Source organism: Neltuma alba, unplaced genomic scaffold (genome assembly GCF_004799145.2).
Source record: "Neltuma alba isolate B1F8T4 unplaced genomic scaffold, ASM479914v2 tig00006863_pilon, whole genome shotgun sequence".
Taxonomy (NCBI): Eukaryota; Viridiplantae; Streptophyta; class Magnoliopsida; order Fabales; family Fabaceae; genus Neltuma; species Neltuma alba.
The window spans coordinates 25585-40610 of NW_021634601.1; the positions used below are offsets into that span (position 1 = coordinate 25585).

The window sequence follows — 15026 nt, forward strand, 5'->3', positions numbered from 1 at the left end:
GAATGCGCCAATTTTGTATTCCTAATTGGGCCTCCTATTTATAGGCCCATAAATGGAAGCCCATTTACTCCCAAAAGCACCCAAGAAACCAAAATCATCCGGCGCGGGGTAGCGGTTTTCCAGCCCCTTGTTTTATTTTCCACTGTGCCAGTCCTCTCTCTTCTCTCTCCATATATATGTATATATATATATATATTGCTTTCTTCAGGAGGTTCGGTAGAGGAGAGAGAGATTGAAGGGAACAGCACAATGGTGGGACAGTGGGCGGCGACGAAGCCAAGCAGGAGCGATGAGGTGTTGGATGCCGATGAACGACAGAGGATCGCTAATCAGATCAGAGAGCAGTTCGATTCCTTGGCCCCCAAGCGACCCGTTAAACCCAATCGAAGCGAACCGGACCCTGACGCTCAGCTCCGTCACTCCTCCACCGTCATCTCTCAGAACATTCCCGAGCTTCTCAAGTTTCAATCTTTTCAATCTCAACCTCACGTCCGCGACAATACCTCTCTGTTTCTTTCCTTTTTTTTCCCCCCGAATTTCTCAACCTGTCTCTCACGCTTGTTTCACCAAATCCCCAGGCTGTGTTCTCCGATGAGGGACCCAAGGATGCGCCGGACGAGTTTGTAGAGACCCGGTACTACGAAAAGCTTACCTCTATCGACAAACAGCACCACACGGTTCGTCATCTTTCTTCTTCTTGATCTGATCAAGTCTTTAAAACCTTTTGAATCAATTCTGGGTTCTGTTCTTTGTTTTCTGGAACAGACAGGAAGTGGGTTTATAAAGGTTGAGAGGATGGGAGGTGATGATCTTAAATTCCAGAACACCCAGATTATTAATGGTGGTGAAACGAAGTTGCCTGCATATAAAAGTAACCCGGCCACAAACGACTGGATTCCCAACATTGATGAACGTCAGGTATTATTCTTTTTTTGAGCGTTTTCACCTTTTACAATAGTTGAATTGTCAGTAGAATGGAATCAGAATGTTGCTTGATGATGCGGTAATAGGTATTTGTGTCAACGAAGCCGAATCGGAGCGACAGTTCTTAGGAGGGATTCAGTTTGGTGGTTCTGGTTTTCCGGCCCCGATCATGTGTTAGGTGTGATTTTGGGGGTGAAGCTTTAAAATAAAACCTGTATTAGGTAATTCATATTTGGGTTTGGACTATTAGGAATGGGAAAGAAGAACCAGAATAAACAAATCTCTTGAAGGCTACTTTGTTCTTATCCATTGTGGCTGTTATGAATGATTAATTATTATAAATATACGAGTGAACTATGCAATTACCAATGTGATCATCCACTCTATGACCTGCCCAGTTAGTGGAATCGCCACACTGGCTGAAGTTAGACCTTTCTAAAAGTTAGATTTCATCTTTATTATAATTAATAATAATGGAAATGAAAATGAAGCATAAAAAGAGTACAAGTTATAAATAAAAGCATCGAGAGCTTGGATCAATTAGTAAGAATCGGTAATGAGTTCGATTTTTGGGAAACACAGCAGTGTTGATAGTGGGGTTGCTGTTCATATGGGTCTCACTTCTAATTAGTCTGATTTGGTTTTAATTCATTGAGAGGTCGGTCAGGACATTGGGTGTATATACTTTAAAAAAAAAAAAAGTTACAAAATCACAGATAACATGAACGGAAATCTCTTCCTCTAAGTAGAGAAACAGAGCGGCTGGTCAAAAAAGGTAGAGAAACAGAGTGGTATATGTGTATGTACATATATGGCCTTATTGGAAACGTGAGGGGATATCTCGGAGAAATTCAACTGAGAAGCCTCGGAATTCGTTGGAAGAACGCAATCCAAACGAACGCTATGACCATGGGTGTGTTTGCATTCACGGTTTGACACCAAAACATGCGATTCAAATGGTAAACGGTGTTTTTTCAGAAAATATAGTGTTTGGTATAATATTTATACAATCTGATTTTTGGATCTCAAATGGACTTATGGAAGAAACTAATCAATCCTGCTTTTATCGGTAAAAAGTAACAATGCGGTGGAAAGGTAGTATTTTTTAATTTCTTCCTAATAATAAATTAATTTTTTATTTTAAATGATTTTATTTTCAATATTTTTTTACAATTGTCATATTATATACATTTAATATTAAATATGTACTACTTCCTATATTTAATATAAGAGCTAGTTAATTAATTTAGAATGACAAAAAAAGTTAGTTAAATTAGTTATTTATAATACTCCTCCGGTCCTTAATATATGACCTAATTTTTGAGTTGGTTTTGGTCCTAAATATAAGACTCATTTTTCATATTTTTTAATTTTTTCTAAATTACCTCTATGGATACTCCCCCAACCATAATCAAGTAGAAGAGGGAGAGGGGGTATTAAGAAAGATGATTATGGTGTTTTAGAAAAAATGTGTCACTTTTCTTATAATTAACTAATTTACCTAACTTTATTAATCTAATCAAATTAGTTAAATGGGTCTTATATTAAGGACCGGAGGAGTAAATAGTTATTGTTTTATATTTAGAATCAAATTTAATATCAAGCTAACTCTTATATTAAGGATTGGAAGTAGTATTACTTAATAAAATTCATATCTTTTTGTTCATTTTACATATAAACTAACTTTTTCATTAGTCATCCAAACAAGTTTTAATTTCTCAAATTGACTTTTGTACAAAATTCAATCTAAACATAAATAACATTATCTTATCTGAGAAGTCAGATTGAAAAACACACCCATATTAAGGATATTGAATTAGAACTGATCTTGCATGTTTGATGATATTTTATTTAAGTAGATGCTTTTTCATGAACTATTATTATTATTATTACTACTAGTATTATATTATTAGTTGAATTGTTAAATTACTCGCATGTCTTGTATTTTAGCCAACCAACTTATTTAGTCTCTCGACAGTTTATTAAAAAAAGTTCGTCTTCATCGCCGCTAAATAAGCAATTAAGCATGCATTGATAAGTGTGTAGCGTGCCTTTTTATTTCTATTAATAATAATAATATCACGTGAATCTCCGCTCAAATTATGGAGTTAAGATATGTATAAACTGGAATTCAAGACTCTTACGCTGTGTTTGGCTCGACGGAGGAAAGGAAAGGGGAGGGATTTTAATCAAGGAAAGGAGAGGGAAGAGTAGCTACAAAGGGGAGGGGAGGGGAGGGGAGGGGAGGGGGGATTTTAATGATCTCCTGTTTGGATTGATTGGAGGGGAGGGGAGGGAGCAATTTTAATAATACCTTATTTTGTTCTAATAAAAAATTGACTATTTTAACCTCATAAAATTTAAATGAATTTTCTCACTTTTTTATTTTGTTAAGATATAACTATAAATATATAATACAATTCACCAATTTTGATTTATAAGACACAATCACACACTTATAGAATATCAAGATAAAAAGTCACAAGTAATAGATTTCAATCAGAGAAAAGACCCTGAAGGTGAAAGAAAATACCAACGGCCTCTTGGAATTAGAAGAAGAGAAAAAAAAAAGTTTACAAATGCTCACTAATTTTGGAGACAATTATCTTAATAACCTCTTGTTAGATACTTAAAAGGACTCTCTTATGTAGAAATGTTTACGACTGATTAGAGGTTAACAAATTGAAAGGGTATATAAGGAATTAAAATATTATCTCTCACCTCCCCTTCAAAAAACCCCACTTTTGGAGGGGAGGCTAGAAGGGAAAGGGAGGGAAGAAAAACCCCTCCCCTCTTTAAAAAACATCTTAACCAAACGAGGGGAGGGGAGGAGAGCCCCTCCCCTCCTAAAAAATTACACTAACCAAACAAGGGGAGGGAAACAACCTCCCTCCCATCCCCTCCAAAAATCCCGTATCAAACATAGCGTTAAAGAGGTACTTGGAAGCACCCAAAAGAGCTTCTTAGAAGCATTTTTTTTACAAAATAAGATAATTTTTTTATATATTTATTTCGTATACTGTAAAAATATTTTTAAAACTATAGTTTAGTTTCTACCTAAACATCCCTTAACTAATCAACATGTGTGTGCGTACAATTGAAACCACTCTTCGGCGGAAAAAAAATTAAAATCACTAGGTACCTTTTTTACCAAAAAAAACAAAAGGCCGTAGCCCAAACTTAAATAATATTTGTAAGATTCTTAAAAAAAAAAAAAACTCTATTTGATTAAGATTATGAAAAATGCTGTATTTGATTAATTTCGAAATTAAATCATGTAATTTTCATTTTAAAAAGAATTTTATAAGATTCTAATAGAATACTCCTCCGGTCCTTAATATAGAACCCAATTATTGAGTTGGTTTTGATCTTAAATATAAGACCCATTTATCATATTTATCAATTTTTTCTAAATTATCCATATGGATACTCCCTCAACCATAATCAAGTAAAAGAGGAAGAGGAGATATTAAGAAAGTTGATTATGGTATTTTAAGAAAAATGTGTCATATTTCTTATAATTAACTAATTTACCTAACTTTCTTAATCTAATCAAATTAATTAAATAAATCTTATATTAAAGACGGGAAGAGTAGTAATTAGACCTATGCCTTTTACCTCGGCTTCTTTTCTTTTGACACTGCAATGAGTTTGAACTATCAAAATGCTCCAAATAATTATTTAAAAAAAAAAAAAGACTAACGCACAGGAGGATCCAGGGATGCAAACCGCGACACATATACTAGGCGAAGCTTAAAAAAAAAAACCAGGGATTTGGTGGGTTTAAAATAGAGAGTACCAGCAAGAAGCCCATGTATGACGGTACAAAAGTTGGGCCTCTAGTTTTACGGCCCATTTACTGAAACCCAATCGAAGCGAACCCAATATCACAGAGTTTGCTCTATTGACTAATTGCATCTTACAAGTCTTTAAAATAGTACTTCTGGTCTTAATTATAAGATATTATTTTAGTTTAAAAATGATATTTTATAATTAAAATCGGAGATAATACTTTTTAGAACAATTATGGGTTTGGCTCTCTGTTTCATTTTCTTTTTTTAATTTCTCGGAACAGAATGAAGTTGCTTGACTGAACCTGCGGCCTGCGGCAACCTGCTACAACAAGTACTCGCAGGTGACAAAATTATATAGGATTAAGTCAGCAAAAGAAACTATTTAAAATTGTATGGAGTAAATATTCATTTTCCTAAGTCAAATATGTCTAATAAATAAGCCTAACCCAAACTATTGAAGTTGGCCTATGCATGCTCCTAAATTACTAAAAAACCGGTTCGAATCCAAATGACCAGGCAACAAGAAAAACTAGAAAATTGATATTAATGCGCATGGGAACTAGCACGCACGCATATGTGTAAACATTGAATGAATTGAACACCCCATTTTACATTTGGCATTATGAATTTCCATTAGTGCCATTTAAAATTTTTAAAAAAAATTAAAAAATTGTACTTGATTTAAGTATCTAAGTTGATTGGTTACAATTTATTATAGTTATTATTTTAAAAGTTACATTTAAAAGACTATTTTATTTTTTAACCCACACATTTCAAAATAAAAATTTCTGAAATTATGTATATAACTCGAACTGCGTAAATCATATCATATTTATTATCACAAAAGTTTTATTATTCGAACAATAACATAAATCTTGTTGGCAAAAAAAAAAAACATAAATCTACTTTCACACCCTTCAACAATAATCTACAATATTTTAACTTGAAGCTTTAAGAATTATATTAAAGAATGCCAATATATTTTCTTTTTGAGAAAACAGTGAGTGAGGAAGACGGGAAAAAAACCAAAATTGTCGGATAATTGAATAATACAAATTTTACTACAACAAAATTAATAAACCAGAAAATCACGACATCACGGATGCTTTTCAATAGTTAAAAATTAAATTGTAGCGGCATAAATAAATAAATAAATAAATAAATAAAAATCACAATTTCAGGATAACTTACTTAACGAACCTAACCTCAGGAGCTTGCCTCTTGCTGTTGAATTGAACTTGGATATCTGGGCGAGCCGTCACCACCACTTTGATCTATGGCGGTGGTCTCGCTTCTGTAGCATTTCAAAATTGATACCTGTGTGTGTTTCTATTTGACTACTCTTGACTCTGCTTCTTCGAGACCACAGACCACTTGTTTTACTTGGGCACAATGATACTTTCTCGGATATCAGGAAGGAATCTCAAAGGTAGCTTGAATGCATGTCGATGGTTTCTTTGTAGTCGAGACCAGAAACATCAATTTCTTTTCTCGTATTACAATCACTCACCTGGAGGCTCTATGGACAAGGTAACTTCCCTTCTGAGTTCTCTATGTAGGGTATCTATATTTGAGCTGCTTATTTCTGTAAGGTTATGGATATGTTCATGGAATTCCCATTAGTTAGTTGTTCTGAGATCCAAAGCCCCAAAGTTTGTTCCTTTTGATTTGAGCAATATTTCATGTGGGATCATTACTTTCAGATTTCTATCAACTGATTTGGTTCCTTGAAGGATGACGTGTCATAATGCAGTACTTAGGCAATTGCTTGGATCATTACTTTCAAATTTCTATCAACTGATTTGGTTCCTTGAAGGATGACGTGTCATAATGCAGTACTTAGGCAATTGCTTGGAGTTGCGGATTCAATTTTATATTGGGATTTTAGGTCATTGGTTAATAAGTTTGGCAAATTCCTGATTAACGATGGCTCATTTGTAAATAGTTGATTGTGTTGTTAGTTGTTGCATACTTTGGAAGTTGTATGAAGTATGAGTCTGCAATGGCGGATCCTGAGTAGTGGGATATTTAATGTTACCGATGAAACTGTGCTCAGTGGTTCATTAGACAAGGATTGTTTCTTGTGCTTCCTTCAATTATGAAGTCAGGAGAGACAATCGTGATGAAAACAATGCCAAATAACAATAACTTGTTATCCATTTGGTGAGTTTCAGGTTCAGAGAAGTTTAATTTTTTCAAACGGTATTCCAAAATTTGTTGATGCTGGTCGTCAAATCCATTGTCAGACCAGCTCTATTGTTGAGGTTAGTTTTTTATGTTCTTTTCTCCTCTTCTTTTATCTGGTTTGAATCATCACCTTTAAAAGATGATTCTGCTGCTAGATGCATGGGGTGATAGCATGTAATACTCCTCCAGTCTTTAATATAGGATCTAATTATTAAGTTAATTTTAGTCCTAAATATAAGACTTATTTCTCATATTTATCAATTTTTTCTAAATTATCCCTATGGATACTCCCTTAGCCATAATCAAATAAGTGAGGGAAGAAGGATATTGAGAAAGATGATTTTGGTGTTTTAGGAAAAATATGTCATATTTCTTATAATTAACTAACTTACCTTAACTTCCTTAATATAATCAAATTAGTTAAATAGGTCTTATATTAAAGACCGGAGGAGTATTTCGTTTTGTGTTTTACCCATAGCTGTGGAACAACATATTTATTGACAACCTACGGATGCCAAAAGTAGAAAAATATCCCCTAATATTCTGCCACTTCACTGCTTTTCTTATTTATCTTTCAATCAAAAGAAAATGAGTAATATATTACTGGGATATTTCAGTCTGCATCATTTAATTAGATATCCATAAAATGTTCTCTGGACTGTCAACTGTTACACAAAGTTTTATCCCCAAAACATTTGTGCATCGTTTTTATTCAGAAAGTAGCATATTCTATTTCAATGGCTAGCAGCTAGATAATCACGGTTAGAGTAATTGGTACTGTGGCAGATGTTGAGCCTGTTCGAGGACTTTAGAGAACTTTTACATTTTATTTCAGATATTTAGAAGCAAAGCAACTTCAGTTGCCATCAACAAGCACAAATAGATTTATTCAAAATAAAAATTTATGAATTACATTCATCTATTGAGATAAATATACTGTTTCAGGATCAACTAGACCCATTTTCTCTGGTTGCCGATGAACTATCAGTTATTGCTAACAGGCTGCGAGCAATGGTAGTTGCTGAGGTATTAGAGTGCTCTTCAATTTGTTTTAACACACGTCTGATTGGAAGCAACCAAGTCCAATTAATGTTCTGCATAGAAGTCAAATATAATAAACAGGAAAAATTGGGAATTGTGCCGCAGGTTCCTCAGCTTGCTTCAGCTGCTGAGTACTTCTTCAAAATGGGGGTCGAAGGAAAAAGATTTCGCCCTACGGTAAGATCCAAGTCTCCGTTATGTAAAACATTCACTCCTAAGGCATATTAGCATGATCCTACAAGATCACATGCTCATCTCATGCTTCTACCAACAACAATAGGCCTAATGTTTTTACCATTGTGTGAAATTTGCTGGGGAACACAAAGTCAGGTCAAGTGACCACATGTGAAAAATAGAAACACAAGGCAATGAACCCAGGACATCTGATTGTATTGTTTGGCTAGCTCATAGTTTAGCGCACCATACCACTGGGACAGCAGAGTTTCTTAATTCTATAAGCTCTACTGCCTAGTCTGGTTGTGCTCCCTCTCTGTAAATATTTGTTTTCAATATATTTCCCCTTTACCAAAAAAAAAAAAAGGAAAAGACAAAAGAAAAACACAAGGTGATCATAAAATCTGGTTTTTCTTCTACTCATCCTAAAATTCAATATCCGACCATGATACCTGGGCACGTGATTCAATGCACCTACGACTTGACTGTATATTTTACACTACAATGTCAAAGTGTTGGTGTCGTTTACTTATTTTCCTGATTTTGAAACGGCAACTTGTCCTTTGAATGGAGAGCATATGTATCTTGCACATGCATCTTCTTATGTCTATCATGAGCTCTTGAACTTGAAATGTAGCTTATGGCATATGTACCTAAAATGGTTGCCAGATTTTCCGAAGGATAGAATATTTGTGAAATAAAATTCACATATAACTTCTTTTTCTTTTTCTTTTCCTTGTTCGAATACTTTTCTGTGCCCCTTTATTATTTAATTGTTGTTTATTGGCTTAGTTCTTCATTATATGATGCCAATCAACTATAACTTAACTTTATTTCCAGGTATTTATCTGTCTGAGAGAGTGTATAGTTTATCTGTTTATGATTCTTCTTGTATGCAGTACTCATGATTTTGCCTGGCATACACAGTTCATAACAGGATATGATTTAATATATGGGTGTTCATTCAGGTTTTGTTGTTGATGTCAACAGCGTTAAATCTACCGCTTCCTCCTAATGAGTTGGCAGGCACTTTGACAACAGAACTACGTTTAAGACAGCAAAGACTAGCTGAAATAACAGAGATGATTCATGTCAGTGCTTCAAAATTCTTCTGCTCTTAAGCAAATAGTGATTGCATAATGCCCCTGATAAAATCATTTTAAGGACAAAATGTGTACAAGAGAGTTTTTATATGGGAAAATAATTCATCTTTAGGACAAATTTTTGATGTTTTAATTATTTCTGTGAGAAAGAATTCTCGAAAGATAACTGAGGTAGAAGGTAAGAGCATATGGGAAAATAATTCATGGATGAAACTATGCGGGTTATATAGTTGAGACAGTTTCAACTATGCAGTTCCTAATCTAGTTTTGCATTGTGATAGGGACCAAGAGCAGGAACAGCAATATGCAAATGATGAAACAGTAAATGGATCTAACAGTGGAATAATACTCTGAATACGATTAAGCAATGACAATCTTCCTACTCAGTGGAGATAGGAAGTTACAAAAAATAGTTCACACACTCACAGTTCATACAATGAACCTGACATTCGAGAGGTCAGCTCTCTCCTCACCATACTCTCATGCAAAAATGTCTTGCCTCCCTCAATCTACAACGGCTAATATATTCAAAAGTAAGCAGCACAGTCTCCCAAAATACAATAATCTAGTACACAGACCTAAAGGACATTAGAGTATGCTACGTTCTCCGAAAAGGTAGGAATTAGAAGTCAACTCCCTGGTTGCTTAGAAAGGACTGTTGCCTTTTGCTTGCTTCTATGACTTATTCTGACTTGTTCATATGAGTTGACCATTTGCTTTACGTCTTCTTTGATTGGACAAGGACTTCTTTTTCTTCTTCTTCTAAATTTTGTTTTTTCTAATGATGCCACTGTGTGGCTAATCATATCCTTTTCTTAGACAGCATTCTGGAAAAGTTCTTCTGACATTACTGAACCACTCCTTTCTTTGTTCATACCTAGTATTTATGTTTTCATTTTTATGGCTGCTGCTTCCACAAAACAAAAAAAAAGGTTCTCAATTCCGTGAACAAGCTAATATTTTTGTATTGTCACAGGTGGCTAGCCTGCTTCATGATGATGTGCTGGATGATGCAGATACAAGACGTGGTATTGGTTCATTAAATTTTGTAATGGGCAATAAGGTAGGTGCATAATGTGAGATCTATTGGTTGCTTATCATTTGCTTTGTTCGTTAGTGATCCATGATATATTCTACAGTTAACTTGTTATGAGTTGGTTATTTGGCTATATTCTTGTTACTTTTTGATGCAGATGGCAGTGTTAGCTGGAAATTTTTTGCTTTCCCGAGCTACTGTTACTCTGGCTTCTTTGAAACACAATGAGGTAGGCCGGTATCTTTTTCATGTACAGATGCATCCTAGTGATGTTTAACATGTTAACATCAACAAAACATAATGTTTGAACATCAAATCAGTTCAATAAATTCATCTAATTTTGATTCTTAGCTGAATTGTATTCTCAAGACCTATAGTAGATCATAGTCACTGAGGGTTATTATATACTTTACACTGTTACTTCAGAGAATCTATTTTTTCAGTCCATCAGTTTGATCTTTCCATGCCATCCCATGGCAGCTTCCAAGCCACGTTTGTCCTCTTGACAGCTGTTTTACATTCAACGTACCTATTTTCTACATTTGGTTCTCCCTAAAAACCCCAAATTTTCAGTATAAGAATTCTAACCCCTTCTTCTCCTAAATCACCTCGTTCCATTGATAGTGCATATTATTGTATAACTTCTGCTTAAAAATTCTAATCTGCCCAAGATTGTGTGTGTGCAGGTTGTATCTTTGATGGCAAAAGCTGTAGAGCATCTTGTAAGAGGGGAGACCAAGCAGATGACTACGACATCTGATCAACAGTGTAGGTATGCTTATAAATCATATTTCTACCAAGTACACATCTACTTTTTCATGTAGATAGTTCTATAAATGTAAGACGGTAGCCTTAAATTTGGATTTGTATATCAATGTTTGTGATTTACTATAGCAATTCTCATTGATTTTGTTAATAGATAAATATTACTCATATGAACTTCACAGGTAACACGCAATAGATAAACCTTAAGATTGCATTGAATCTTTTGGACCAAAAAAACAAATGCATTAAATCTGAGGAGATATATCAGGTATTTTTTTTCCTTCTTTGACAATTGTTTATATACGCAGCATGGAATATTATATGCAAAAGACATACTACAAGACTGCATCATTAATTTCAAATAGCTGCAAGGCAATCGCATTGCTTGCAGGACAACCATCAGAGGTTGCAACGTTGGCTTTTGAGTATGGGAAAAATCTGGTTTGTATATTCTTAGTTCTGTTAAATTATGATGTTAAACTTATCAGTGGCCAAGAAAAATAAATTACAATATAATGGGTAACTAGGTGGGATGTTAAACCTGAACCCAGAGTTGGGCGATTCGACTCTCTTAAATACCCTATTAATTATCCTATGCTGCTCAATGTGGGACTTAACATCCCATGCTACCAAGCCTCCATGGAAAGTTGACATCCCGGTGCCTGTACTTCATAACACTTCAATGGACCCCCTTACCGTTCAAAACCCTCCATGGATAGTTTTCTCTGGAATTGCCAACAACCTAGTTCTAGCACCAATTGGTGGGCCCCTAAGTAGGGTAGGGAACCTTGCCTCAAAAGCTAGCTGGGGAGGTGGGAGAACTAACCCACTTAAATATATCTCATACTACTCAATGTGGGATTTAATACCGCATACTACCAAGTCTCCATCAGTGTTAAAATTGTGTAGTGCACTGATATCACATAATACTTCTAAATATCGTCCATCTCTTATTGTCTAGTGCTTAATTCTGTGCCATCTGATTAAGTGGCAAACATATGTCTATATTCTTTGAATGACATAATTTAATACAGTGTCGAATTTTGCAGGGACTGGCATATCAATTGATAGATGATGTGCTTGATTTCACAGGCACATCAGCTTCTCTTGGGAAGGGCTCTTTATCAGACATTCGCCATGTAATTTCATAATTTTTTGTTTCCCGATTTGTAGTTTTATCCATCCTGATTTTGATGTTATAGTTACTGTTAGGCACTGCTGAAAGATTTCTAAATCGCATTTTCTTATTGTTGTGAAAATGCAATGTCCCGAGAAAGTTTCATAGTACTCAATTTATCTTTCCCTCATAACAGTGTTTAATTGTTTCGACTGCTAGCAGTGCAGTGTTTAAGGTTACATCCCTGATTTACCAAATTTACACTTTTCTGTGATACTAAGTGTAACTGAGACATTATTTTGTTATATGTCCCATTATGACATTTTGTAAGAGACATCTGCCTTCCCGTCAATTTTACTGTTGACCTAAAAAATTATTGCAGGGCATTGTAACAGCTCCACTATTGTTTGCGATGGAGGAATTCCCCCAGTTGCGTACAGTTATTGAAAAGGGCTTTGACAACCCTGCCACTGTTGATCTTGTAAGTTAATGTGATGTACTTGCATTCTGTGTTCAGTTTAAATCTTCTTCTTTTCTTTTTTTTTTTTGGCGTTCAGTTTAAATCTTCCTAAACAAAGGTAGAAACCGTTTTGAGGGATTATAGGCATCGATGTGCCTTGTGAGGATGGCAATTAGATTTGATCATCGATAGGCTCCCCATCCACTAACAGCAACAGCACTGAAAGAGCCAAAAAGGTTCTGTAATGACAGTAGCACTACATGGAATAACTGGAATATAGTACCAAAAAGCCATGAACTAGTTAATAACGAAATCGTACCTGGATTTTTAAAAGCAAAAGGTCAGCAAGAGTAAATGTTTTCAACACCAAATGTACGGTAAAGAGGAAATGCAGGCTTGTTAGACTGATAACGTTTTCAACACTTAAACACCGCACTCACCATATTATTCAACTTGTTAGACTTGTTTGTTTATATGCGTAATGCATGTTGGAAATGCAGGGTCTGGATTATCTTGCAAAGAGCCGGGGTATACAGAGGACAAGGGAGTTAGCCTTGAAGCATGTTACGCTTGCAGCATCAGCAATTGATTCCCTGCCTGCGAATGATGACGATGATGTCAGAAAATCAAGGAAAGCTTTGGTTGATCTTACTCACAGAATCATAACAAGATCCAAATGAAAAGGAACACTCTTGCAGTTAAATGCATAAGTTGTAATAATTCTGCTACCATTCTTCAACTAGTTGAAGGGCAAATCCACTGTTAGCAGGATTTATTTTGGTAATTAGATTGTGAGCTTTTGATGTTGTAATTCTTCTGATCCTGCGTCATTGTTGCTAGAATGGCAGGCGAAATGCGCTTTCTTATATTTATGTCATGTGTCCATCTCCTTGTCAAGTGTTTTTTTAGATTAACTCTGTCGGTTTTTAAGCCGCCCTCTGCTTTACCATTCAACCAACCAATGCATCCATTTATCTACCTGTATTGACCAAATAATGATGCAAACATCAGATGTAATCTTTCGAATTGTAGGTTTCTTACGACTGATTTATAAACTTATTTCACGGACAGAAAACGTGTTTATTTTTAATACTTTTTATTTGTTGTATGAGGTAAGTTGCATTATTATATAGCAGGTGTTAGAGGTTTTATATGATATTTGTATTTTTTAAAAATAAATTGTGAAATTTTAGAAACAATTACATAAAATAATTGATTTCCTAGTCTTTTTTTTTTATTCGATTAAATTTAACTGAAATCCTGAAAGAGAGACGGAGTACCGTGGCCCAATATCTAAGGGAAATTAGATCGGGTTCTGGTGATCACAGCAAAACTTTTTAACTGATTGTTTCCATTTGTGGACTTCGAGATTTTCTGACTGTATAAATCGGGCGATTCGGATCAAGCGGATACATCATAAGGAGTCAAAGATTGATTGAAGAAGGGGCCCCAAAGAAGAAATGTTTTAGGGAAAAGCCATATGAGCTGAAGAAGGACATGATCATGCGCTAGCTGGCGGGGCTTCACACAGAGCAAAAATGACATTGATCAATTGATGCTCACGCAATAATGGAGCCTTATGTCAAATACTCTACTCCATAATACTGCCACAAAAGACATTGTTTAGAAAAAAAATTATAGTTCAAAATACAAGATATATCAAGATAATTAATATGATCTTTTATTTTTTTGCCTTTATTAAATATAGAAAGAGAGGTGAGAGATAATAAAAACATAATATTAAAGACGACCTTATATTTTTTAGAGTGTAAACTCTATCATTTTAGGACAATTTAATAATCAAAACTTTTATTTCTTGATATGTAAGAAAAGTTAATCAACTTATGGACGAGAGGGGTAGTTAACATGGGTGATGATATATACAAGAGCTTATTATGAATAAGCTTACAGGAAATATGACGTATTAAAGAATACTCTTCTGATTTTATTTATACTCTTACAGATAAGGGTCTTATATTTAGAATGAAGGAGTAAAATATAAAAAAAAATGTTTTATTTGGTTGCCTTCAGAGTGTGTTAATCTCGCTCAATATTATGCCGCCAGCCTGTAGATGATATGTGAGAGAGAAATGACACTCTCCAACTTCAATTTTGGATACAACCAGGAGAAATCAAGGTCATTTTTTCTGCTTCTTCGGTGGCACTTACTTTTTTTCACTCATATATGGATGGCTTTGAGATGGCATGCATGTGCAAGGCCTGGTCCTGCGTGCTTCCTATGAGACTGCCACGCCTGCAACGCCTTGCATGATATGTTCCTTTCATTCTTATCCCCGCACGTCAACTTAATCACTACACATTTATTTAATTAATTACACTACTCACCTACCCTCAATATATCACTTAAACTAACACTAATTTATTGTAAAATTGACATTTTTATATTCATTTTAACCGTTTGAAC

General features: G+C 34.8%; 2 protein-coding genes across 5 annotated transcripts; both read left to right on the forward strand.

Moving 5' to 3' along the window:
* Positions 1-205: 205 nt before the first annotated feature.
* LOC114751322 (uncharacterized) lies at positions 206-1052 on the forward strand. The gene is made up of 4 exons (XM_028939996.1): positions 206-489; positions 579-677; positions 766-918; positions 1011-1052. The coding sequence occupies exons 1-4, from the start codon at positions 250-252 to the stop codon at positions 1050-1052; spliced, it is 534 nt and encodes a 177-aa protein (XP_028795829.1). The 5' UTR covers positions 206-249.
* A 4896-nt stretch (positions 1053-5948) lies between these two features.
* On the forward strand, positions 5949-13659 carry LOC114751323 (solanesyl diphosphate synthase 3, chloroplastic/mitochondrial-like). Of its 4 annotated transcripts, none has more exons than XM_028939998.1 (13): positions 5950-6248; positions 6893-6982; positions 7851-7931; positions 8052-8123; positions 9089-9211; positions 10200-10286; positions 10417-10488; positions 10946-11031; positions 11333-11465; positions 12074-12163; positions 12524-12622; positions 13102-13307; positions 13442-13659. In XM_028939998.1, exons 1-12 carry the CDS (start codon positions 6111-6113, stop codon positions 13279-13281), a joined length of 1251 nt encoding a protein of 416 aa, XP_028795831.1. In that variant the 5' UTR covers positions 5950-6110; the 3' UTR covers positions 13282-13307; positions 13442-13659. The 4 variants fall into 4 exon arrangements, with proteins under 4 accessions (XP_028795833.1, XP_028795831.1, XP_028795832.1 ...); XM_028939999.1 differs by having other exon boundaries at positions 13450-13659; XM_028939997.1 differs by having other exon boundaries at positions 13102-13659.
* Positions 13660-15026: the final 1367 nt, after the last annotated feature.

What these genes read in the sequence shown, in the direction of transcription:
- LOC114751322 (XM_028939996.1), top strand. Translation starts at nt 250, where the DNA reads ATGGTGGGACAGTGGGCGGCGACGAAGCCAAGCAGGAGCGATGAGGTG. An exon ending in TCGACAAACAGCACCACACG is followed by an intron (nt 678 to 765) that starts GTTCGTCATCTT and finishes TTTCTGGAACAG; the next exon opens with ACAGGAAGTGGGTTTATAAA. An exon ending in CCAACATTGATGAACGTCAG is followed by an intron (nt 919 to 1,010) that starts GTATTATTCTTT and finishes ATGCGGTAATAG; the next exon opens with GTATTTGTGTCAACGAAGCC.
- LOC114751323 (XM_028939997.1), top strand. Translation starts at nt 6,111, where the DNA reads ATGATACTTTCTCGGATATCAGGAAGGAATCTCAAAGGTAGCTTGAAT. An exon ending in CTTCTTTGAAACACAATGAG is followed by an intron (nt 10,489 to 10,945) that starts GTAGGCCGGTAT and finishes GTGTGTGTGCAG; the next exon opens with GTTGTATCTTTGATGGCAAA. An exon ending in ACCCTGCCACTGTTGATCTT is followed by an intron (nt 12,623 to 13,101) that starts GTAAGTTAATGT and finishes TTGGAAATGCAG; the next exon opens with GGTCTGGATTATCTTGCAAA.